The sequence below is a fragment of the Mizuhopecten yessoensis genome, unplaced genomic scaffold, assembly GCF_002113885.1.
Source record: "Mizuhopecten yessoensis strain PY_sf001 unplaced genomic scaffold, ASM211388v2 scaffold8469, whole genome shotgun sequence".
In the NCBI taxonomy this organism is placed as follows: Eukaryota; Metazoa; Mollusca; class Bivalvia; order Pectinida; family Pectinidae; genus Mizuhopecten; species Mizuhopecten yessoensis.
In genome coordinates this window covers 596,313-622,967 of record NW_018407563.1, presented here as the reverse complement: position 1 = coordinate 622,967, position 26,655 = coordinate 596,313, and the positions used below count along the sequence as shown (strand labels likewise).

Genomic DNA, 26,655 nt, shown 5'->3' with positions numbered 1-26,655 from the left:
GAGACTGACATAGAACTGAAAGTTAATTGATGCCCTTGACTGAACTAGCAAAAAGCAGAGATGGAAGATAATATATTTTTTAACAAGACTTGGAAAAAATGTTTCATTTCACCAATAATGGGAAAATGATAACAGACAAAATGGTTCTTTTTTTCTTTACCTCAATATTTCATGCAATAGATATTAATAATTGATATTTATACACCATACATCAGAGGTTCCTTAGATAAGATCTCTTCAGTGAGGTCAGGTATCTGTGTATACATCATCTGTATGTGACATCTTTATAAACACTCACAACGCTGCAGATATATTATAAACAAGAGTCTTTCAATCCTTAAAATACACTAGTTATTTTAATATGTGATTAATTGTAAGCATAATGTGTTTACTACACAAAGTCATCATCAGACACAAAACCTGTTACAGCTATCAATGTTTACTATGGTACTGCTATTCTGTCCTTCCTCTAACTTACTCGATAGAGAACTTAGAACTTTTCTTCAGTATTCTTTAATGCTGAATTACACCACATACAATTGTTATACGTCTTGATTCCAATACTACAGGGAATAAAATATTAACAAAAAGATACATAAAACAAGGATCTCTCTCTAGACTGCTCTACTGTTACACGTATCTCCTTTAAACAAGGACTTGACGGTCACCTTTACTCCTTCTAAATACTTCCCATTGTCACAATAGTATTAACAGGACTTCTTAGATTAACACACACACTTCAGAGGTTCCATGATAAGATCTCTTCACAGAGCTCAGGTATCGAAAGATCATCATACCTGTGTGCGGAATTATTGGGACAAGTACTTACTTAAATTAATGTTTCCTCTAATTATTGTGAATGGATTATGGAAGGGGACAATATCAACTCATGTTTTCAATCCAGACACTTGTCACCTCCTTAAAAGGACTTTGATGCGAATACATTTTTTAAGGTATGGGCATTTTAAAAGATTCTATAGCTAGTATTTTTAACATTAATTCAAGTCCCTACTAATCGCTGAAAACCCTTGCCATCATTAACAAGCCAACAATGGAATGATATGTTGTCGTAATTGTCAGCTATTCTATGAAATCTAGAAAAAGAAAATTCTATTTAAATCAAATACAACATTTTGTTGGTGCACCAGTCTAACAATTAGTGGTTCAGGGTTCTAATCCTGATCTCTCCTGGTTACATTTGTAAACTCGGAACAATGTTGCTGATTTTCTTTGAAAATGGTTATTTCACCATCATTATTTTTTCATACAAGTTACTCAAGACATAGTTTGGTTAAAAATATGAGCTTCCCTTCATTCAAACACATTAACACACACACTTCAGAGGTTCCATGATAAGATCTCTTCATAAAGATCAGGTATCGAAAGATCATCATATCTGTATGTGAAATTATTGGGACAAGTATTTACTTAAAGTAATGTGTCCTCTGTTAAATGTTATGGATTATGGTAGGGGAGACGAAGGAAATGAAAAAAAAATCTATAAAATGTAAATTGTTTACTGGATCAATTTTTTTCGGTATCGTAATTCACCCTAATAGTTACCGTGTCTACTGATGGCAGTCTCATTATTGATTCATGGTAAATAAACTGACTGCTCATGTCGAAATTAACGGTTTGGTCAATTGCCAAGTTTTACAGGTGAGAAAAGTCGACCTCCTATATCAGACAAAACCCTTGCAGATTTAATCAAGAAGTTTACCATTATAATACCAATACTGGCAATAGGTATCACACACATTACACTGAACTAGCCAGGGTAACTAGTATAGGTAGAAGATAGGTTATTTCTAATCAAGACCTGGAAAAAGTTTCATTTCACCAAAAACGAAGAATTGAATAGAAAAAAATAGTTGCTTTTTTTTTCTTTCCCTCAATTATTTATGTAATCAATAAAAATTCAACATTTGTACACTATACATCACAGGTTCCTTAGATAAGATCTCTTCAGTGAGGTCAGGTATCTGTGTATACATCATCTGTATGTGGCATCCTTTTTAACATTCACAATGCTGCAGATATCATTATAAACAAGAGTCTTTCAATCCTTAAAATACACTAGTTTTTTTATATGTGATTAATTGTAAGGATAATGTGTTTACTACACAAAGACATCATCAGACACAAAACCTGTTACAGCTATCAATGTTTACAATGGTACTGCTATTATGTCCTTCCTCTAACTTACTCGACAGAGGACTTGGAACTTTTCTTCAGTATTCGTTAATGCTGATTACCACCACATACGATTGTTATACGTCTTGATTCCAATCCTACAGTGAATAAAATATTAACAAAAAGATACATAAAACAAGGATCTCTCCCTAGACTGCTCCACTGTTACACGTATCTCCTTTAAACAAGGACTTGACGGTCACCTTTACTCCTTCTAAATACTTCCCATTGTCACAATAGTATTAAACAGGACTTCTTAGATTAACACACACACTTCAGAGGTTCCATGATAAGATCTCTTCATAGAGCTCAGGTATCGAAAGATCATCATATCTGTGTGTGAAATTATTGGGACAAGTATTTACTTAAAGTAATGTTTCCTCTAATTATTGTGAATGGATTATTGAAGGGGACAACGTCAACTCGTGTTTTCAATCCAGACACTTGTCACCTCCTTAAAAGGACTTTGATGCGAATAAATGTTTTAAGGTACTGGCATTTTAAAGGATTCCATAGCTAGTAGTTTAAAAATTAATTCAAGTCCCTACTTATCGATGAAAACCCTTGCCATCATTAACAAGCCAACAATGGAATGATATGATATCATAATTGTCAGCTATTTTATGAAATCTAGAAAAAGAAAATACTTTTTAAAACGAGTAACAACATTTTGTTGGTGCTACAGTCTAACAATTAGTGGTTCAGGGTTCAAATCTTGATCTCTCCTGGTCACATTTGTAAACTCGGAACAATGTTGCTGATTTTCTTTGAAAATGGTTATTTCATCATCATTATTTTTTCATACAAGTTACTCAAGACATAGTTTGGTTAAAAATATGAGCTTCCCTTCATTCAAACACATTAACACACACACTTCAGAGGTTCCATGATAAGATCTCTTCATAGAGCTCAGGTATCGAAAGATCATCATATCTGTGTGTGGAATTATTGGGACAAGTATTTACTTACAGTAACGTGTCCTCTGTTAAATGTGATGGGTATGGTAGGGGAGACGAAGGAAATGAAAAAAAAATCTATAAAATGTAAATTGTTTTCTGGATCAATTTTTTTTTTCGGTATTGTAATTCGCTCTTAATAGTTACCGTGTCTACCGATGGCAGTGCCATCATTGATTCATGGTAAATAAACTGCCTGCTTGCGTCGAAATTAAAGTTTTGGTCAATTGCCAAGTTTTTCAGGTGAGAAAAGTCTACCTCCTTTATCAAACAAAACTCTTGCAGATTTAATAAAGAAGTTTACCATTATAATACCAATACTGGCAATAGGTATCACACACATTACACTGAACTAGCCAGGGTAACTAGTATAGGTAGAAGATAGGTTATTTCTAATCAAGACCTTGAAAAAGTTTCATTTCACCAAAAAAGAAGAATTGAATAGAACAAAAATAGTTGCTTTTTTCTAACCCTCAATATTTTATGTAATCAATAAAAATTAACATTTGTACACTATACATCAGAGGTTCCTTAGATAAGATCTCTTCAGTGAGGTCAGGTGTTTTCAATCCAGACACTTGTCACCTCCTTAAAAGGAATTTGATGCGAATAAATGTTTTAAGGTACTGGCATTTTAAACGATTCCATAGCTAGTATTTTAAAAATTAATTCAAGTCCCTTCTTATCGATGAAAACCCTTGCCTTCATTAACAAGCCAGCAATGGAATGATATGTTGTCGTTATTGTCAGCTATTCTATGAAATCTAGAAAAAGAAAATACTATTTTAAACGAGTAACAACATTTTGTTGGTGCACCAGTCTAACAATTAGTGGTTCAAGGTTCTAATCCTAATCTCTCCTGGTCACATTTGTAAACTCGGAACAATGCTGCTGATTTTCTTTGAAAATGGTTATTTCACCATCATTATTTTTTCATACAAGTTACTCAAGACATAGTTTGGTTAAAAATATGAGCTTCCCTTCATTCGAACACATTAACACACACACTTCAGAGGTTCCATGATAAGATCTCTTCATAGAGCTCAGGTATCGAAAGATCATCATATCTGTGTGTGGAATTATTGGGACAAGTATTTACTTAAAGTAATGTGTCCTCTGTTAAAGTTGATGGATTATGGTAGGGGAGACGAAGGAAATGATTTTTTTTATATAAAATGTAAATTGTTTACTGGATCAATTATTTCCCCCCGGTATCGTAATTCGCCCTTAATAGTTACCGTGTCTACTGATGGCAGTGTCATCATTGATTCATGGTAAATAAACTGACTGCTTGCGTCGAAATTAAAGTTTTGGTCAATTGCCAAGTTTTACAGGTGAGAAAAGTCTACCTCCTATATCAGACAAAACCCTTGTAGATTTAATAAAGAAGTTTACCATTATAATACCAATACTGGCAATAGGTATCACACACATTACACTGAACTAGCCAGGATAACTAGTATAGGTAGAAGATAGGTTATTTTTAATCAAGACCTGGAAAAAGTTTCATTTCACCAAAAAAGAAGAATTGAATAGAACAAAAATAGTCGCTTTTTTTCTAACCCTCAATATTTTATGTAATCAATAAAAATTAACATTTGTACACTATACAACTATACATCAGAGGTTCCTTAGATAAGATCTCTTCAGTGAGGTCAGGTATCTGTGTATACATCATCTGTATGTGACATCCTTATCAACACTCACAACGTTGCAGATATTATAAGCAAGAGTCTTTCAATCCTTAAAATACACTAGTTTTTTTAATATGTGATTAATTGTAAGGATAATGTGTTTACTACACAAAGTCATCATCAGACACAAAACCTGTTACAGCTATCAATGTTTACAATGGTACTGCTATTCTGTCCTTCCTCTAACTTACTCGACAGAGGACTTGGAACTTTTCTTCAGTATTCTTTAATGCTGAATTACACCACAAACGATTGTTATATGTCTTGATCCAATACTACAGGGAATAAAATATTAACAAAAAGATACAAAAACAAGGATCTCTCTCGAGACTGCTCTACTGTTACATGTATCTCCTTTAAACAAGGACTTGACGGCCACCTTTACTCCTTCTAAATACTTCCCAGTGTCACAATAGTATTAAACAGGACTTCTTAGATTAACAAACACACTTCAGAGGTTCCATGATAAGATCTCTTCATAGAGCTCAGGTATCGAAAGATCATCATATCTGTGTGTGGAATTATTGGGACAAGTATTTACTTAAAGTAATGTTTCCTCTAATTATTGTGAATGGATTATTGAAGGGGACAACGTCAACTCGTGTTTTCAATCCAGACACTTGTCACCTCCTTAAAAGGACTTTGATGCGAATAAATGTTTTAAGGTACTGGCATTTTAAAGGATTCTATAGCTAGTATTTTAAAAATTAATTCAAGTCCCTACTTATCGATGAAAACCCTTGCCATCATTAACAAGCCAACAATGGAATGATATGATATCGTAATTGTCAGCTATTTTATGAAATCTAGAAAAAGAAAATACTATCTAAAACGAGTAACAACATTTTGTTGGTGCTACAGTCTAACAATTAGTGGTTCAGGGTTCAAATCTTGATCTCTCCTGGTCACATTTGTAAACTCGGAACAATGTTGCTGATTTTCTTTGAAAATGGTTATTTCACCATCATTGTTTTTTCATACAAGTTACTCAAGACATAGTTTGGTTGTAATTATGAGCTTCCCTTCATTCAAACACATTAACACACACACTTCAGAGGTTCCATGATAACATCTCTTCATAGAGCTCAGGTATCGAAAGATCATCATATCTGTGTGTGGAATTATTGGGACAAGTATTTACTTACAGTAACTGTCCTCTGTTAAATGTGATGGATTATGGTAGGGGAGACGAAGGAAATGAAAAAATAAAAAATAAAATGTAAATTGTTTACTGGATCATTTTTTTCTTTCAGTATTGTAATTTGCTCTGAATAGCTGACGTGTCTACCGATGGCAGTGCCATCATTGATTCATGGTAAATAAACTGACTGCTTGCGTCGAAATTAAAGTTTTGGTCCATTGCCAAGTTTTACAGGTGAGAAAAGTCTACCTCCTATATCAGACAAGACCTTTGCAGATTTAATAAAGAAGTTTACCATTATAATACCAATACTGGCAATAGGTATCACACACATTACACTGAACTAGCCAGGATAACTAGTATAGGTAGAAGATAGGTTATTTTTAATCAAGACCTGGAAAAAGTTTCATTTCACCAAAAAAGAAGAATTGAATAGAACAAAAATAGTTGCTTTTTTCTAACCCTCAATATTTTATGTAATCAATAAAAATTAACATTTGTACTAATACATCAGAGGTTCCTTAGATAAGATCTCTTCAGTGAGGTCAGGTATCTGTGTATACATCATCTGTATGTCACATCCTTATCACAATCACAACGCTGCAGATATATTATAAACAAGAGTCTTTCAATCCTTAAAATACACTAGTTTTTTTATATGTGATTAATTGTAAGCATAATGTGTTTACTACACAAAGTCATCATCAGACACAAAACCTGTTACAGCTATCAATGTTTACTATGGTACTGCTATTCTGTCCTCCCTCTAACTTACTCGATAGAGGACTTGGAACTTTTCTTCAGTATTCTTTAATGCTGAATTACACCACATACAAATTGTTATACGTCTTGATTCCAATTCTACAGTGAATAAAATATTAACAAAAAGATACATAAAACAAGGATCTCTCTCTAGACTTCTCTACTGTTACACGTATCTCCTTTAAACAAGGACTTGACTGTCACCTTTACTCCTTCTAAATACTTCCCAGTGTCACAATAGTATTAACAGGACTTCTTAGATTAACACACACACTTCAGAGGTTCCATGATAAGATCTCTTCATAGAGCTCAGGTATCGAAAGATCATCATTTGTGCGCATGAATTAGGGAGATGAAGGTAGTTGTTTCAATTTTTCCAATTTGCAGTAATTCTGCCAACAAAGACAGATATTTCTTCCATCTATCAATATACCAGATAGGTTCCTATCGTCAGGTGGATCAATAAATGTGGTATTATTGCCATTTACACTGGAAGCTTACTGTAGTGAGAATTACAATTTCTTTTCATTTGATATGTCTACTTCAATTTTTAAGCATTATCAAAACTGAAAATCGGCTGACATAATCCACCAGAAATTCTAACAACATTCTTGACAACAAATTACCATTATTTTAGGCATTATTGAGCCATTTTTATAAGTCCCCCCACCACATATTTTTTGCAAACTTCAGGGGTTCCATGATAAGGTCTCTTCATTGAGCTCGGGTAACGAAATATCATGTGTTTCCTCATAACTTACGTGTACATTATCAAATCTTCAGTATCCTTGTTTTGTTTAAAATAATTACGTGGATATTTACATTTCCTTTATTCAAAGAAGTATTTTCATGTTTTTGTAAATTTTCTGATCAAGGTATGTTGCAAGAAATATTTTTATTTAATGAACTATTAACTTATCACCCTGGCTTCACCATTTTGTCCTGTCTGAAACCATCACCTTGGCTTCACCATTTTGTCCTGTCTGAAACCACCACCTTGGCTTCACCATTTTGTCCTGTCTGAAACCATCACCCTGGCTTCACCATTTTGTCCTGTCTGAAACCTTCACGCTGGCTTCACCATTTTGTCCTGTCTGAAACCATCACCTCCTTACTGTCCAGTTTGTTCCTTCTAATACCATCTGTCTTTTGAGTACACAATGTTTTCCTTTACTCACTCACTGAATTAATACCCTTCCCTCTACGCTGTTTAGATTTGTTCAAATTATTTATCCAATTCTCACCTGTCCAATTCTTTTCCGTCTGCAAACGTCCCCTCAGCGTTAGCCAGTTCCATGAAATCATCATCTAGCTGGTTGTTAGGATCGTCAAACTTGAAATCATCATCAAGAGCCGCAACTATCTCCGGGTCCCAGTCAAGCTTTGGCCCTGTATAGATAGTCAAGCATTTTAAACAACAGATGTTTTCAGGGTCCCAGTCAAGCTTTGGCCCTGTATAGATATTCAAGCTTTTTAAACAACAGATGTTTCCAGGGTCCCAGTCAAGCTTTGGCCCTGTATAGATAGTCAAGCTTCAAACAACAGATGCTTTTAGGGTCCTTGTGAAGGTTAGATACAGTCAGGTTTAAAATATTCACACAATCAAAATTTTTCAGGGTCCAGAAAACGAAAATAGATTTTAAAACACAAATGACGACTTTCCTACTTCAGCTCTAGTATAGTGTTCTGTGTTATTATATCAACCAACTTAAAATTCCAGTCTTTTAATACAATTTTCAATTCTAAATCTTTAGTCATGATTGCATACAATCAGAAAATTGAAAGCATACAGATTTTCTTTGGCTTTAAAAGTATCAGCAGTGGTTCTGAACACCTTGACATACTTTGAATTTGTTATTAGTCAAAACAAGCTAAAGGTTCAATGACTTACAATTTAAAAGAAATCAGAGCATTTTGAGCCATGGAACCTTCTCTATACTTACTCGCAGTTGACCTCATATCTGTTAGGCTTTCAAAAATATCCATTAATGTTTACCTGTGCTAGGGGCTGCCTTATTTAAAAGCCCTACTCCAGTTTCTATATCTGATGCAAACGCTGTGGATGGGAGTTGGATTTTAGCAGCCTGAAAGGAAAGGTTTGTGGTGTAAAACAGGAAATGTTTGGAGGCACCTTATTTCATTTATACAAAGTTTGGTTAACGAATGGACCAGGTACATTTAACATTAGTACATAGGTAAATATACAGTGAAAGTTTCGTGAAATAAAGTATTAGCAATATCATTGTAACTATTGTCAATGATCAAGTATCATTGTGACTATTGTCAATGATCAAATATCATTGTGATTAATGTCAACTATTAATAACATCTACTTCACTAATAATCAGAAATGTTTTTCTTTTTTATTTGGTTATGTGTAATGTAATCAACTTTGATGTATCATCACTGACTTGTCTTTAAATTTCCGTGTATAATCTACAATAATTCTATAAAGGCAGGCTGGAGATAAAATTCAATAAATTAATCTTCAAATTAATAAATATATATATATATCAATATGTACCAACTTACAAAATACATTAGTGTATATATATAAAACTCTTGAAACAAGTGAAGTTTATTGACCAAAACAGGATATATAAAGATCCTCTTCACCGGACTTTAAATCATAACATTGAAATGTTTAACAACAGATGAATGTGACGTTACTTGGATCATTAACGTATCTCAGATCTATAATTATACAGGATTTCCTGGACTTTGATCATTAACGTATCTCAGATCTATAATTATACAGGCGTTCCTGGACTTGGATCATTACGTATCTCAGATCTATAATTATACCGGCGTTCCTGGACTTGGATCATTAACGTATCTCAGATCTATAATTATACAGGCGTTCCTGGACTTTGATCGTTAACGTATCTCAGATCTATAATTATACAGGCGTTCCTGGACTTTGATCGTTAACGTATCTCAGATCTATAATTATACAGGCGTTCCTGGACTTGGATCATTTACGTATCTCAGATCTATAATTATATAGACGTTCCTGGACTTGGATCATTAACGTATCTCAGATCTATAATTATACAGGCGTTCCTGGGCTTGGATCATTAACATATCTCATATCTATAATTATACCGGCGTTCCTGGACTTTGATCATTAACGTATCTCAGATCTATAATTATACAGGCGTTCCTGGGCTTGGATCATTAACGTATCTCATATCTATAATTATACCGGCATTCCTGGACTTGGATCATTAACATATCTCATATCTATAATTATACCGGCGTTCCTGGACTTGGATCATTAACGTATCTCAGATCTATAATTATACAAGCGTTCCTGGTTCCCCCAATGCTTATCCAGTCTAGTTTTAAAAGTGTTTACATTCGGTGCTAATATCACATTTTCCGGAAGATTGTTCCATATTCTTAAAATTTGCAAGGCAAAAAAGTTCTTGCGAATAACATATTATAAAAATAGATCTGATACTGATAATATAAACCACTAAATCTGTTCTATACCTGCTGCTCCTGTCTTGATGGTATACGGTTGACGTCAACAGCCTCCAGCTCGCACGCTTCGTTAGTTTCTCGCAGGTGCTGCATGTAGTCGTACTCATCATCGTAAAATACCCCATACTTTTGTTCCTCCTCTTTCTTCTCTTCAAAGTCCTGACAACAGAATTAAATATTTCAACACTGTTTTATCTACCACACTGTACCAACACACACAAAACACAACAAACTTGCATTCCTCTACCCACACGAATATAACATTATACTTGTGTTCCTCCTCCCCACCAAGCTCTACCCACACAAATATAACATTATACTTGTGTTCCTCCTCCCCACCAAGCTCTACCCACACAAATATAACATTATACTTGTGTTCCTCCTCCCCACCAAGCTCTACCCACACAAATATAACATTATACTTGTGTTCCTCCTCCCCACCAAGCTCTACCCACACAAATATAACATTATACTTGTGTTCCTCCTCCCCACCAAGCTCTACCCACACAAATATAACATTATACTTGTGTTCCTCCTCCCCACCAAGCTCTACCCACACAAATATAACATTATACTTGTGTTCCTCCTCCCCACCAAGCTCTACCCACACAAATATAACATTATACTTGTGTTCCTCCTCCCCACCAAGCTCTACCCACACAAATATAACATTATACTTGTGTTCCTCCTCCCCACCAAGCTCTACCCACACAAATATAACATTATACTTGTGTTCCTCCTCCCCACCAAGCTCTACCCACACAAATATAACATTATACTTGTGTTCCTCCTCCCCACCAAGCTCTACCCACACAAATATAACATTATACTTGTGTTCCTCCTCCCCACCAAGCTCTACCCACACAAATATAACATTATACTTGTGTTCCTCCTCCCCACCAAGCTCTACCCACACAAATATAACATTATACTTGTGTTCCTCCTCCCCACCAAGCTCTACCCACACAAATATAACATTATACTTGTGTTCCTCCTCCCCACCAAGCTCTACCCACACAAATATAACATTATACTTGTGTTCCTCCTCCCCACCAAGCTCTACCCACACAAATATAACATTATACTTGTGTTCCTCCTCCCCACCAAGCTCTACCCACACAAATATAACATTATACTTGTGTTCCTCCTCCCCACCAAGCTCTACCCACACAAATATAACATTATACTTGTGTTCCTCCTCCCCACCAAGCTCTACCCACACAAATATAACATTATACTTGTGTTCCTCCTCCCCACCAAGCTCTACCCACACAAATATAACATTATACTTGTGTTCCTCCTCCCCACCAAGCTCTACCCACACAAATATAACATTATACTTGTGTTCCTCCTCCCCACCAAGCTCTACCCACACAAATATAACATTATACTTGTGTTCCTCCTCCCCACCAAGCTCTACCCACACAAATATAACATTATACTTGTGTTCCTCCTCCCCACCAAGCTCTACCCACACAAATATAACATTATACTTGTGTTCCTCCTCCCCACCAAGCTCTACCCACACAAATATAACATTATACTTGTGTTCCTCCTCCCCACCAAGCTCTACCCACACAAATATAACATTATACTTGTGTTCCTCCTCCCCACCAAGCTCTACCCACACAAATATAACATTATACTTGTGTTCCTCCTCCCCACCAAGCTCTACCCACACAAATATAACATTATACTTGTGTTCCTCCTCCCCACCAAGCTCTACCCACACAAATATAACATTATACTTGTGTTCCTCCTCCCCACCAAGCTCTACCCACACAAATATAACATTATACTTGTGTTCCTCCTCCCCACCAAGCTCTACCCACACAAATATAACATTATACTTGTGTTCCTCCTCCCCACCAAGCTCTACCCACACAAATATAACATTATACTTGTGTTCCTCCTCCCCACCAAGCTCTACCCACACAAATATAACATTATACTTGTGTTCCTCCTCCCCACCAAGCTCTACCCACACAAATATAACATTATACTTGTGTTCCTCCTCCCCACCAAGCTCTACCCACACAAATATAACATTATACTTGTGTTCCTCCTCCCCACCAAGCTCTACCCACACAAATATAACATTATACTTGTGTTCCTCCTCCCCACCAAGCTCTACCCACACAAATATAACATTATACTTGTGTTCCTCCTCCCCACCAAGCTCTACCCACACAAATATAACATTATACTTGTGTTCCTCCTCCCCACCAAGCTCTACCCACACAAATATAACATTATACTTGTGTTCCTCCTCCCCACCAAGCTCTACCCACACAAATATAACATTATACTTGTGTTCCTCCTCCCCACCAAGCTCTACCCACACAAATATAACATTATACTTGTGTTCCTCCTCCCCACCAAGCTCTACCCACACAAATATAACATTATACTTGTGTTCCTCCTCCCCACCAAGCTCTACCCACACAAATATAACATTATACTTGTGTTCCTCCTCCCCACCAAGCTCTACCCACACAAATATAACATTATACTTGTGTTCCTCCTCCCCACCAAGCTCTACCCACACAAATATAACATTATACTTGTGTTCCTCCTCCCCACCAAGCTCTACCCACACAAATATAACATTATACTTGTGTTCCTCCTCCCCACCAAGCTCTACCCACACAAATATAACATTATACTTGTGTTCCTCCTCCCCACCAAGCTCTACCCACACAAATATAACATTATACTTGTGTTCCTCCTCCCCACCAAGCTCTACCCACACAAATATAACATTATACTTGTGTTCCTCCTCCCCACCAAGCTCTACCCACACGAATATAACATTAAACTTGTGTTCGTCCTCCCCACCAAGCTCTACCTGCACGAATATAACATTATACTTGTGTTCATCCTCCCCACCAAGCTCTACCCACACGAATATAACATTATACTGGTGTTGATCCTCCCCACCAAGCTCTACCCACACGAATATAACATTAAACTTGTGTTCGTCCTCCCCACCAAGCTCTACCCACACAAATATAACATTATACTGGTGTTCCTCCTCCCCACCAAGCTCTACCCACACAAATATAACATTATACTGGTGTTCCTCCTCCCCACCAAGCTCTACCCACACTAATATAACATTATACTTGTGTTCCTCCTCCCCACCAACCTCTACCCACACAAATAACATTATGCTTGTGTTCGTCCTCCCCACCAAGCTCTACCCACACGAATATAACATTAAACTTGTGTTCCTCCTCCCCACCAAGCTCTAACCACAAGAATATAACATTATACTTGTGTTCCTCCTCCCCACCAAGCTCTAACCACACGAATATTACATTATACTTGTGTTCGTCCTCCCAACCAAGCTCTACCCACACGAATATAACATTATACTTGTGTTCCTCCTCCCCACCAAGCTCTACCCACACGAATATAACATTATACTTGTGTTCATCCTCCCCACCAAGCTCTACTCACACAAATATAACAGTATACTTGTGTTCCTCCTCCTTCTGCTTCATCAAGTCCAAACAACAAAACATAACATCAACATATTCCTCCCCACCAAGCTACACCTACAAACATATTAAGTGAACTTTTGGAAAATAAACAGCGGTAAGATGTGGTGAGAAATTATTTCAGTCAACTTCAAATAGTCGACCACTCACCAGTCTTCTAACCTCCATCACAATTTCGGTAAGTCTTTTTCAGAACACCTCGCAAAGAATTCCAATTGCTTATAACTAATAGCATCGAACAACCTGACTATCTCAAAATATATTCATGAGGGTTTTTATTTTGCAAATTTAAATGCATTCGCAAAATTAAAACCCTCGTGAATATTAGCAACTGTACAGCAGTATAGTGACTTTTAATGCATCATATTTTCATTGATAATGTTTCTAGAAATAGGTTTTTATGACCAAAAAGCCTGTTTTTAGATTAACTCTTCTTCACCGACATGATGCTTAGGTTCTGCTGGCTAACCTTTTTAGTGACAGCTTGCAGCAGGACATGCTTGGACGCCTCCTCGCTGGCCTGAAGTGGGTCCTTCTGACTTCTGTGGACAAGGTGGAAGGTCACTGCATTCTTCTTGTCAATGAACGGCTTCTTCTTCCCAGGCTTAAAACCGATAGAAAACTTATTTCAAGACCATTTGTAAATAAGGATCGTGCCATATCTAGCATTTTTACATTAATCAAGTGACAACTTTTCAAATTAATCTTTTTACAACGAATGAAAATACACTGTATATTTTGTTTACCTGGTACTCATATTTTCTGAGTGATCGTTTTGAAATCTAGGACATTTACATTTTGTTTTAATAATTGTTTAAATATTCTTATTCATATTTTGACCTTACAAAAGAAAATAAGCTGTAAGCAAAGAAGAATGATACCAATATTCCACAACAACAATACAGCCTGCTATAAATGAAATATGTTCTCTCAGTAACGCATTAATGTTAATCTATATTTACTGTATTCAAACATTGAAATTATATTCATATATTTCAGTGCAAAAATTATTATAATACATTACATGTATATAAGGTTAAAATGAAACTTAAGATAATAATACGTCTGATATATATTAAGTGAACAGCTGTCTCTGCGACAGAAATATTTCATACCAGTTATTTGAAAGTAACTGGTGTTAAAGCAGCATTTCATCAATGAGAGCAGTATTACATTGACATGAATGTAGTGTGGTGTTTCTGTAGCCACAGAGATGAATAATGATTGTTTGCAAACTTGACCAACGTTCACAGAAATTTAACATGTTGAAGTTAGTCCTTTAGAAATTACTCAATGTATTTAAGCAGAACCGATGCTGTACATGGACATATGAAAATTAAACTTTGTAGGTAAAGAGTACCTGCCCAAACCTGATAACACAGACAGGTGTTCATCACAACAAGGGAGATAACAGGACAATGACATGTACAGCATTTTATCAACAGTTGTTATCAGTCACTTGTATCCCTGTGTATCTGCAATATGTATCAATAAAAAGTGTCGGTTGGATCGGTATAATAAAGATAAACAAACAGTTACACAGAGTCGCTAATGCTTTTGCCCATTAATGAGTTCATCAGACAACTTATGGCTAAAAGTTCACAATTGCCTGATGAGGCCATAAATGGACAAATGTAGGGCTGTCGCAATATATTGGAAAACAGGTAATATCGCAATACACAGGTATATCATATCGTACCACAATACAGAGATGAAATATTGCATTGCTGTATCACAATATTTTTTTAAAATCTTATTTTTATGTATCTCATTCTGCTTGGTGTTTTAACTTTGCAAACTACAACAAATTCTAACAGATATGCCAATAAGCATAAAACAGGCTTTTAATAGTGGTGGGAATTAGTTCCAATTTTGTAATAGATGGTTGGTTTGACAAAAATCTAAAATCTTTGAGATCCATATTATACATGATTAAGTTTGATAACATTCTGAAAACTTATTATTATAACAATAGGCCCATGGGCCTTAACGGTCAACTGAGTTGATTTCCAATTGGAAATGAACCAAATATACCCAAAAGTATCATTTTTCTATATAACTATAGTAAACTTTACCCCATCCCCAGGGGATAAAGCGCTTTAAGACCCTTCCATCTATGTTGATTATTTGTTTCCAGCATATCTTGGTCTGGATAAGATTTTTTAATTTAAGCAAATTCGACCCCTTTTAGCCCTGTCCCTCAGCCCTTGGGGCGGGCCCGGGCCCAATCTGTCAAAGTATCAAACTGTCGTTTCATAGTTATAATGTCTGTCAAGTTTGAATAATTTCCAATTGAAAATGAACCAAACATACCCAAAAGTATCATTTTCCTAACTAAACTATAGTAAACTTTCGCCCTCTCCCCAGGGGCAAACATGGAGTCTTGGGAGTCATAAAATTCACAAATTTTGATAAAGCACCTCAAGACCCTTCCATCTATGATGAGTATTGATTTCCAGCCTATCTCAGTCTGGAGAAGATGAAATTTCTGGCTAAATGATCCCATTTGGGTTCCGCCCCTCAGCCCCTGGGGTCGAGACAGGGTTAGTTATGTCAAAGTATCAAACTGTCATCTCATGGTTATAATGTAAATCAAGTCTGAATGATTTCCAGTAGAAAATGAACAAAATATACCCAAAAGTTGCATGTTCCTATATAAACTATAGTAAATTTCACCCCCTCCCCAGGGGCAAACATCAAGCTTGAGGGTCATGAAATTCACAATTTTGATAAAGTACCACAGGACCCTTCCACCTTTGAAGAGTATTGGTTTCCAGTATATCTGGGTCTTGAGAAGATTTTAAAATTTTAAGCCAATTTGACCACTTTTAGCCCCGCCCCTCAGAGCCTCTAGGGTAGGGAACCAAATTATTCACAATTTTGGTGCATATTTGACCAAGGAAGATTCCTGCAATTTTTTTTATTGAAATTGGATCCGCGGTTTCTGAGAAGTCGAAAATGTACGGACGACGGACAAAAGGCGATTAAAATAGCCTTTGTCTCAGGTGACCTAAAAATGAGCACATCTTTCCTATGACAACATATCAGGTTTCATTTCGCAATACAAATGTATATTCATTCTGTATTGCAATATATCACCATATCAGATGGACAGACAAGCTGAATCCAGTATACCCCTCCCCCCCTCTAACTTTGTTGGGGGGTGGGAAGGTATAAAGAGAAGAATGTAGCAGAACTTGACAGAGTCAAGAACAGCAACCAGATTAAAGCGTCCTTATAAGGTCACAGGTTTGAATCCTGGTCTGGCAGAGTATTTTTCCTTTCTTGAAATAAGCACTGGCGTTTAATTTCTAATTAAAATACAAAACTTCTTTATTAAGATAAAGAATGAACCCCTGCTCTACGTCCAGTACACTACCAATAGCTTGGGTTTCCACTGGCCCCGACATGCACACCAGACTTTAACATTTTAACTGATAGATGTCTGGTGTGGGGCTAGAGCACACTACTATATGAAAATGTGGAATTCCCTACACTGTTTGGTATCTGGGAGTGACTAGTAAACAAAAAGACACAGTCCAGAAATCTTCTAAACAAGAATAATATTTTCCGTTTTTGGTCCAGATCAGTACGGTTTGTTGATTAGTCACTCCAATGACCTGCAAAATGGTGTTTGCTCAGGTAGGAGGTTTATAAACGATTGAAACTGAGGACTCTGTGATAATAAGAGCTGATTTGAATCAATAAATAATCCATTTATCGATATATGTGGAGGGATGTGTTGTGTCATAGTAGACTTTTGTTGTCACCACCTCAAAACTCCCCGATACCAAACGGTGTGGTAGAATTCCACATTTTCATATAGTAGCGGCTGTGGCCCCACACCATACATCAATATGTAAAATGGTCTTAAGTCTGGTGTCAGGGCTACTCCAACAGTATTAGAGGTTTACACAGAGAGATACTTAGGCAAAATCATATCCGATTTAAAAAAAGGCTGACAGCGGCCTCTTATGTTGTAGGAGTAGTGAAAAGGCTGGAGGAAACTCGAGCTATCCCTTTAGCTCAGCAGTAGAACATTGGGCTGGAGAGCCAAGGGTCGCGAGTTTGAGCCCCAGCGATGGCACCATCTTTATCACTATTCCTCGTCCTACTACAATACCAATTAGCTATATAGCTGTCAAGACATGTAATATAAGAGTTGTATCAACCTATTTGGAATAGGTATTTTGAATTATTTTCACATAATTTTCTTTTAAAACGAAAATGACACTTTGAAAAGAAGATTTTATATTTATTTTTTTAATATAAAAATAAACATCGAATCATTTTTTTGGTAATTTTACATTTATAATAAAGAAAAATACAGTTATAGTTCTAACCACATGTGTGCTGTGACCCATATCAGTAAAGCATGTGTATTTCAGTCATTTGTAATTAACCCCCGGTGACGAGGTAAGTACAGTACAATGTTTGTGGTAAGTATGTCTTGTGGGGGGGGATGGAGCACGGAACACGTGGTCGTGTTACGTTTGGAAACGGGACGTGCTAAACAATACATTACAATTTACAGGTGTTTTAATCGGACATACACTTCCCGTATCTTGAAAGTGTTTGCTTACTCAAACTGTTACCTACCATTTTAACCAGACTTGCTGTTAATGCATTATTTCATGACGATTCTGCAATTTTCAGTCTTTACATGCCGGAAATACTTTTTTGTTATCGGAACCTTTCAATAACTGCCCTTACAAAGAAAGAAAATGCCCAAGCTTCCGAACGACTAATGATGTATCCAATCAAAAGACACATAAGAAAAACATTTAATTCACCAATAAAATTAACCGATACATTTCCGAAAAGGTCATATCCAGAACGCCATCTAGTGGAAAATATTTACAACTGATTATTTAAGTTTATAACATGCTGTTATGATACAAAAAGTTCACCTGCTTTAGTAGCTCAAATAAATTCACTGTGTAATAGACGCATTAGAAATACCACTGAAATGGTCTTAGTTCGTAATTTCTAATTTCAAATGGGCACTCTTTTTTCTACGTCATATTACCACATTAGCATAATCACGTGGGGTCGATTGGCGCACGAGTTAGGCCGAGCTGTCGTTCGTCATTCTACGTCACGCTATTGGAGAGGCTTCCCAGATGTCAATGCGCTGCACAGATTCGCACAATGTATGGAGGGCCGCCATACTGGTGGGACGATATCGGTCACTCTGTTGGCTGAATTCCCTTCAGTTGGGGGCTTTTGGGCATCCCAATGCAGTGTACTCCTGTCGAAATAAAGGAGAAGTTGCTGAAGGCTCTTGATGAAGATAATAATGTAAGAAATTTGGTATTTGGATGCGGTTATGCGATGTTTTTTGTCCCGGCATGAGGAAGGTGGCCGATAGTGAACAGTCCGATACACGACTGTTGCAGTTTGGGAGAAAGTTGTGCTGTTGTCGCGTGCATGGTCCGATATAATTAAGGCTGGTCTAAAATTCTACCATTAATGTCGGTTTTAATGCTATTTATTCGATCTATGAACATGATAATAATTATCGAAAAACAATTGCATAGTGAATATTATACAAGTTGCCCTTATTTGTGCAGTCATATTATGACTGCTGTCGTGTGTCTGGCACATTTTGTTGCCTTGGGCTTATGGCTAGAAACGTGTCGCTTAATTTACACGCACACCAGTTGGGTACATGTAATGAAATCGCCACGAAACCGGTCATTTGATCCTCACAGTATCCCTTCACCATTGTCTAAATATAGCCGATGAAACCACATGGTTTTGGATCAAAGTATCTGAACTTCATCGCAGTATTTATTGATTGCTTATAAGTACAATAAAATGGAATGGTCCCTCAGGTATGGACTGATGCTGTGGTGTTTAGATAGGTATTGCCTGAATTTCTAATGCTAAACTTTATTTTGAAAAGCTACAGTATTGGTGCACGTGTAGTATGGTTTATACACTTCTTAGTGTCATCTTGGGTCATCTCTTGCATTTCCTCTCTATTAATAGATCAAGATATTAGGCCTTATCTACATGGTTGCATTAGAATCTGTTTGGATTGTAATTGATTAACTTTACTTATTACATGGATGTATTGACTATCTAAACTGCATTGTGTGGCTTACATCCTGTAGTATAATATGATGTAGTTTTGTTGTGATTTTTACCCCGAAACTTAAGTTGATTCATGTTTCAGGAAACTTAGATGAGTTAAAAAAATAAATACTATGCAGCCTTACATACTGACATACATAAATGTACACTATACAGTAGCTAACAATGTCTCTATTTTACTATTATGATCATGTAAAAAGAAAAGTCATGTCAATCTTTCTCCTTTGATTGGCGAGTCAAATGTTAAAATGGATAGCACATACTTGAGATATTTAATCAAATACGATTTCTAACTAAACAAATTAAATTCTTAAGGGGGGATTAAATTCATATATCTTCTAATAGATCATCACCATTAGAATGTTGTGACAAAATATAAATCGCCTGTAACACCTTGATGATGAATATTTTGATCACTTTTTTCGATTGGATATCAAAGATGGAAACGTTAAGGGTTTTAAAATTTAAGAGATGTACCGCTAACAGTTTGGTAATAGATATTAAGCTTTAAACTTGAAATTTAAATACCATGGTGAAATTCTGCAATATTTCTCTGTTACTGTACTGACTGGGTGTATGTGAGATAATTGCATCTTGCTGCATGCAGATTGTTTACAGGACATTTTGTAAAAAATATCAATTGACAACTAAAATAATATATCATTCAATCTTATTCTATTCTTTTTTTGGGGGGGTTATAATTATGCATTGCAACTTTGTAAACCTTGCCAAGTGAGCAGTGTGCTATGAGACGCAGTAACATGGGGTGAGGGTCAATTGTTCAATCATTACAATTGTGTTGTGTCAGTGTTGGAGATAGCTGGCTGATACTTAATGTTGACTGAACCATTTAGAAAATATTTAACTGTATTCAGTTCAGAATTACAGTCCCAATAATATTGACCAGGATTGCAGACAAATTTCAAATCAGTTGCACATTGATTTGTCTGCAATCCTGTTTGGAACCAGACTGTAACTCTTGACAGAATGTAGTTGATTCTTAAATGTTAACCATTAACCGTTAACCTACCATCCACTATAAACCTTTCCAGATACACAAGAAATGATGTTCCATTGCACTAACACTTCATACATCTCAAAATTGAAACTATAAGGGATTACATGTTTTAGATTATGATTTTGAAAATATAATGTCTATTGTGGTCAATTGAAAGTCACCAAATTCTGCTTTTCCTATGATGGACAGCACTAGTGTTTAGAGTATAAATTAAATGGGAAACTTGTGTGAAAATGGTGTCATCAGGGACGCAAGATGAGACTGCACTTTTTGGTCCACATATCGGTTAGGGATATTTCCAACAGTAAATTCTCATTCTGTGTTATATATTTTATAAAGTAGATGTCTTTCCATAACAACTATCACTTACTGAACAAAATAATTTGAACAATTTTACTAGCAGTCTAGCGTTAATGTTTTCTTTTATATCTCATTAAACCTATTTATTTGAACAGTAATAATTATTTCTCTGTGTTTTGCAGGTGGTCGATATGGCAGGAGTTTTGGCGGTCATCACCGTGTTGGAGACATATCCAATCACCCGAGAGGCCTTGGAGGTTTGTGAATGTCTTTTGTTTATAATAAGACGTGGCAATTTCTGCTATCCAACTTCTACATTGTAAGGAAAGCACTACATGTACAATTCTCATGGACAGGATAGAGAGTAGGAAAGATTGATTCAATTTTTGAACATTCAACTGTACTCATAAATGTCTTGGTCCATTATGGAGTATCGCCTTCCTAATCACCGATACCACATAATGGACCAAGACATTTATCAGTTATCACTGATGTTCTTAAATGACCTTAGGACAGTAATTAAAATTAAACTATTTTCAACTTTGTCTTTAATGAAAAACTTCACACATTACTTGCAAGTATTATTTGATTTGTTTAAAATATCCTTTTATTTAGATGGGGGGGGGGGGGGCACACAATATTGTGTAAAATAAAAAATAAAAAAAGACTGCATGAGAAGGGAAGGGTTATATATATGGCAAATTAACCTGTGGTTGAAAGAATTTTGATCAAATCAAGTTTCATAAATACATGATGAGATGTCCTTTTCTTTTTGTTTACAGCAAACAAGGATCGGCAGGACTGTCAATGAACTTAGAAGGAAAACTTCTAATGATCAATTGGCCAAACGAGCAAAGAAACTGGTGCGGAACTGGCAGAAACTTATATCAGCCACTCCACAGTCCGATCATGGTCCTGTTAATGGTGATAAAGATAATGGAGAAACGATAGCTAGAAAGCACACCCAGTGGTCGTCTCTTCAGGGTGGTGATGCGTCATCTTGTCCTAACAGTCCAGCGTTCCCACAAAAGTTAGTGTCTCCGGCACTAAACAGAGTGAATGCACAAAATGCAAGTGTTCGATCTAGTCCTTCAAAATCACATTCGGTGAAACCAACAACACCAAACTTGCAGCTATCTCAAAGAATTAAAAGTAAACCAAGTACACCAAAACTGCCACAGAGTCCGGCAACTTTCAACAGTAAACCAAATACTCCTAATCAGCAATTACAACAACGAGGTAGAAGTAAACCAAATACACCCAATTTGCCTCAGAATTCCAAGATGGGACAATCTCCAAACCTAATAAGAACTGATTCTCCGAAATATTGTCTTAACCAAAAAATTGTCAACTCGCCTAAGGTATCCATCAACTCGCCTAAGGTATCCATCAACTCGCCTAAGGTATCCATCAACTCGCCTAAGGTATCCATCAACTCGCCTAAGGTATCCATCAACTCGTCTAAGGTATCCATCAACTCGTCTAAGGTAGCAGTACTTGAGAATTCCAGTCGTGCAGCATCTCCATCAGGCTCTATAGAATCCAGTCTGGGCAGACCTCTCACACCCTCAGAATGTGGAAGTACTAGTAGGCCCCTGACCCCACAGTCAGTCTGTAATGGGCCTGAACAATCTGGAGGGAGGTTGCCTAGAAATCTATCTCATGAGAGTTTATCAAACTCATCCATACATAATAACACTGAGGAAAGACACCAGAACAGTTCAAATCATTCCAGTGACGTTCCTTTAGTCTCTAAAACAGTCTCTCCACCAAAGGCTATTAAGGCTACAAAGCCAGATCAAAGCTTGAATGTAAAAACTAATGTTGCCAACAAAAAGCGATCACGAGAGGATGTGAACGGCTCGGGGCACCCCAGTAAAATTGCACGTATGCAAAACAGTGATAATTGTAGCGGATCATACAAAAAAGCTATGAATGGCTCCTTGCAATCCACATTATCAAGCATTGATGCAAGTTTATCAGAAATTGGACATAGCCCCAGTGCTTCAACTCCCGATGGCAAAGGCAGTTTTTCAAATAAGAGAAATGTTAATCTGTTGTTAAAAACTGATACCACACCAAAAGTGACATCAGAAAAAGCAACATTATCTGGGAAGACGCCCAAAGTGAAAACCACAGCCCAGCTAATAGCAGACTTGCAAGCAAAGAGTGGCAGCGCAGCATTGGGACGTAGTGTTATCCGAGATATAGAGACAAATCAGATACACAAAGAATCTGATGTGCCCGATTCTGTACTTCCTCCAGGAGTGGGTAAAAAACGGAGACTGAAACCGGACACCTCCACTCCTATCAGGTCTCATCTTACTCTCAGCAAGACAAAAACGGAACTTGTTGAGAAATTTTTACAAACATCTGTTACGCCAAATAAATATGAAATCAACAAAGAAGAATCTCCATATACACCTGGTAAATATGACTCGAGTCTAGAGGTAGACGTGACGAACAGTTCAGGCGGAGACACAAGTTTTCGCCCAGCAGAGGTTAAACAGGTAGAACTTGCTGATACAGAGAGCAATAGTGTACCTACGGAGGAACGCGTAAAACCATTAACTTTGGAGGAGGCCTATAATTTGCTTCCACCTATTGATTATGATAATGTGTATACAGAGGATGCAGAGGATGTGTCTGAACCTATTCCAGTGGAAGGCGTGTCTGTGAGTGATCAAGATGTTCATCGTGTGCTAGAGGAACAGTGGGAAGGTGTAAATGGTGTCCGTAATACATATGGAAGTTGGTGTGATTGGACACAAACCATGTCAAGTTCATCATATAATGGTGACGTTTTGCATATTTTGCCATATGTTCTCATAGATGAATAATTATATAAATAGTCCGTGATATTGTTTTGAAATCCTGCTGAAGTAAATGAAGAAACAGTTAACTCGACATCAGTTTAGTGCTTTCATTTATGCAGGACCTCTCAATTTCTTATGTTAAGTTGTTTTTGCAGTTTTTTTATTTGTAATAGTTTAATATATGTCATGTGTTATAATATTTGTGTAAAATTGTCAAATTTAAATTACAAAGAGAGGATATCAGATTTATTAAATAAATCAAAAGAAAAATCTTTGTTTGTATTGATTTAGTCTGAGTTGGTGTTTATAACTGGTCTAAGAATAAATTGTTTGTTTTATATATAAATAGTACTGTGCATCTATCACATTTATATATTGATAAGTTTCTTGCTTGCTAAACATTCAATACCAACAGATTCTTTGATTTAAGAGATAACTGAAGATCAACATTATATTATGATCTTTAGCATTTTATCAATTGTCCCTGGATGAAGAGGATTCAGTGTTGTATAAATGCAGGGCCCAAATATAGAATATAGGACAGAAACATTTCTGACTCGTCCAGTTGTAATAAGCAAATGTTTACAAAAATTCCTAAAATTATACGATTGCCTATTTACAATTTTGGATTTTTTCCTATAATAATTGTCGTTGGAAAGTTTTCGACAAACTTTACTTAGATGTTAATCTTGTGTCTCGAGTAAAGTGTTGTTTCCCCCTCGGGATGAGATTTTGGAACGGATGTAGCCTTCTGTTTGTACATGTATTTTTTTCCTCTTGCTATACCTCTAGCTACTGCAGTACCGGTAAATGTGTCTTAATAAACCTATAATTGTATTGATAGGTGAGTGTATGAAAGTTTTATAAACGAGTTCATGTTTCAGGGTATCAGCATTATATTTGAATTGATTTAGATCAAACTTTGTTATGTTTTCAATTATGTGAATACAAAGTTCAGGATTTGGAGTACGGATCTTTATGCTGATGTAGAACATTTTTGTCATCAATAGTGATTTCTAAATGAATTTTATGCATGTCTAGTATGAGAATGCATTTAAGTATGTCCTCCAGGCATATAGTGTAGATATTTTGTGAGCTCATTTTCCCTCCAAAAGAATGATGGCAGTAATTTTTGGTCATCCTGTATTTGGAGCAATGTCAAATTAAACGATGGGTGAAACTCTGTTCTGTTAACCCTTTCACCACTTAACACTATAATGGACTCGTCCAGATTAATGCATGGTAGAGTTAATTAAAGCTACATAGGGGTTAAAATGTTGTTTTTTGCTGAAAGGGACATTTGATAGATTGTTTTGCGCACATACATGGCGTTGAAATTACAATTACAAATTATAAAAAAATAATTGCATATATATATATTCCCTTGACAAGAAACGGTGAATCCAAGTTAAATAGAGGTTCCCCTAGGAGAGGTGATTGGTTATCATGTTTATCTAAATCAAGTTAGTTAATCCTCCATTTGTATAATGACACGAGGTTTAACGAGTGTCTTACAATTTGAAAATTTACTAACGAGAGTTAGATAAACGTGATAACTAATCACCACGAGTTTGGGGACAGGTTGTTCCCATAATATTCATATTTTATCTAAAAAAAAACCGTATTTTTTACCTTGGAAAATACATCATGTGAATTTCCGATGGGGAAACAATTGCCATAGAGCATGTCGAAAAGCATTGTTATATATGACGTAATAAATCACAGATTGACCAATGAAATCACCTCCAGGGTGTTGCCCACTAGTGGGTTATCAAAACTGTTCACAAACTCGAAGCAGATCTAATGAGTCATGGGTGAGGAAACCTACAGTGATCGTGGGAGAAATGTCATTACAGTAGTATTTTAGATTTACTGTTTCTTGACTCATATTAGTGCACTTAGGTTACAGTTGTTTCTACATTTCTAGAGCAATTCACAAGTTTCATGCATCATAATGAAGTACTACAGCAATAATGTTATTTGCAGATCCCATTCTACTGCAGGCAAAAATAGGCACTAGATAATTATAATTCCACTTTCATGTCAGCTTGTTCACATGAATGACCTTGACCTACTTTAAAGATCACTGGGGTCATAAGTATGTTCAAGCCTTTAACAAACTGAGTAACCAGTAGGCCTATAGCTAGGATAGTTATTAAGTGTGCTGATAATACTTCAGTATACCACTCCCTATAAAATTTATATTTAATATATCAAATTACTGTTTCCCACATTCTGTTATTTCTTTCCTCTAGTTTCTGCAGAATTTAACAGTGTTTTTTTTTTTTCAAATGTTAGTAGTATGTTTGTGTGTGATTGTTAGCTATGCTATAGATCTTGCTTTATTACTGCCTGTAATACCAATATGATATCACTACATGTATACTCAAGATATTATATGCAGTCTGTTTGTTATAAAACTACTACTTTTGATGTCAAGAAATATTCACTCTAATCCAGGTCCCTCATCAATCAGTATTAATCAAAGTAACTACTATAATGATTTATCAATAATTCACTTAAATGTTAGATCTCTTCGGAACAAGGTTGATTTTAAAGATACTGAATTCACTGACTATGACATCTTATGTCTTACTGAAACTCACCTGAATAATGAAATAGCTGAATCTGATTTGCAAATTAAATCACATCCCAACTCATATCGTAGAGACAGACAATCACAACAC

General features: G+C 36.2%; 2 protein-coding genes across 4 annotated transcripts in view; one reads left to right on the top strand and one right to left on the bottom strand.

Moving 5' to 3' along the window:
* Nucleotides 1-18,453, bottom strand: part of LOC110456020 (protein LTV1 homolog) — a 39,995-nt gene extending 21,542 nt beyond the window's left edge. For all 3 annotated transcript variants that reach the window (XR_002463543.1, XR_002463542.1, XM_021506532.1), the window contains exons 1-5: nucleotides 18,335-18,453; nucleotides 14,205-14,339; nucleotides 10,242-10,391; nucleotides 8,743-8,830; nucleotides 7,991-8,135 (exon numbers count right to left, since the gene is read on the bottom strand). Coding sequence is in view for 1 of the 3 variants with exons in the window: in XM_021506532.1 (XP_021362207.1) it covers nucleotides 7,991-8,135; nucleotides 8,743-8,830; nucleotides 10,242-10,391; nucleotides 14,205-14,339; nucleotides 18,335-18,337 (521 nt within the window). In the remaining 2 variants the exon portion in view is untranslated. The remainder of the gene's footprint in view (nucleotides 1-7,990; nucleotides 8,136-8,742; nucleotides 8,831-10,241; nucleotides 10,392-14,204; nucleotides 14,340-18,334) is intronic.
* Nucleotides 18,454-18,824: 371 nt separating this feature from the next.
* On the top strand, nucleotides 18,825-24,238 carry LOC110456023 (mediator of RNA polymerase II transcription subunit 26-like). The gene is made up of 3 exons (XM_021506537.1): nucleotides 18,825-19,036; nucleotides 21,335-21,409; nucleotides 21,935-24,238. Exons 1-3 carry the CDS (start codon nucleotides 18,974-18,976, stop codon nucleotides 23,990-23,992), a joined length of 2,196 nt encoding a protein of 731 aa, XP_021362212.1. The 5' UTR covers nucleotides 18,825-18,973; the 3' UTR covers nucleotides 23,993-24,238.
* Nucleotides 24,239-26,655: the final 2,417 nt, after the last annotated feature.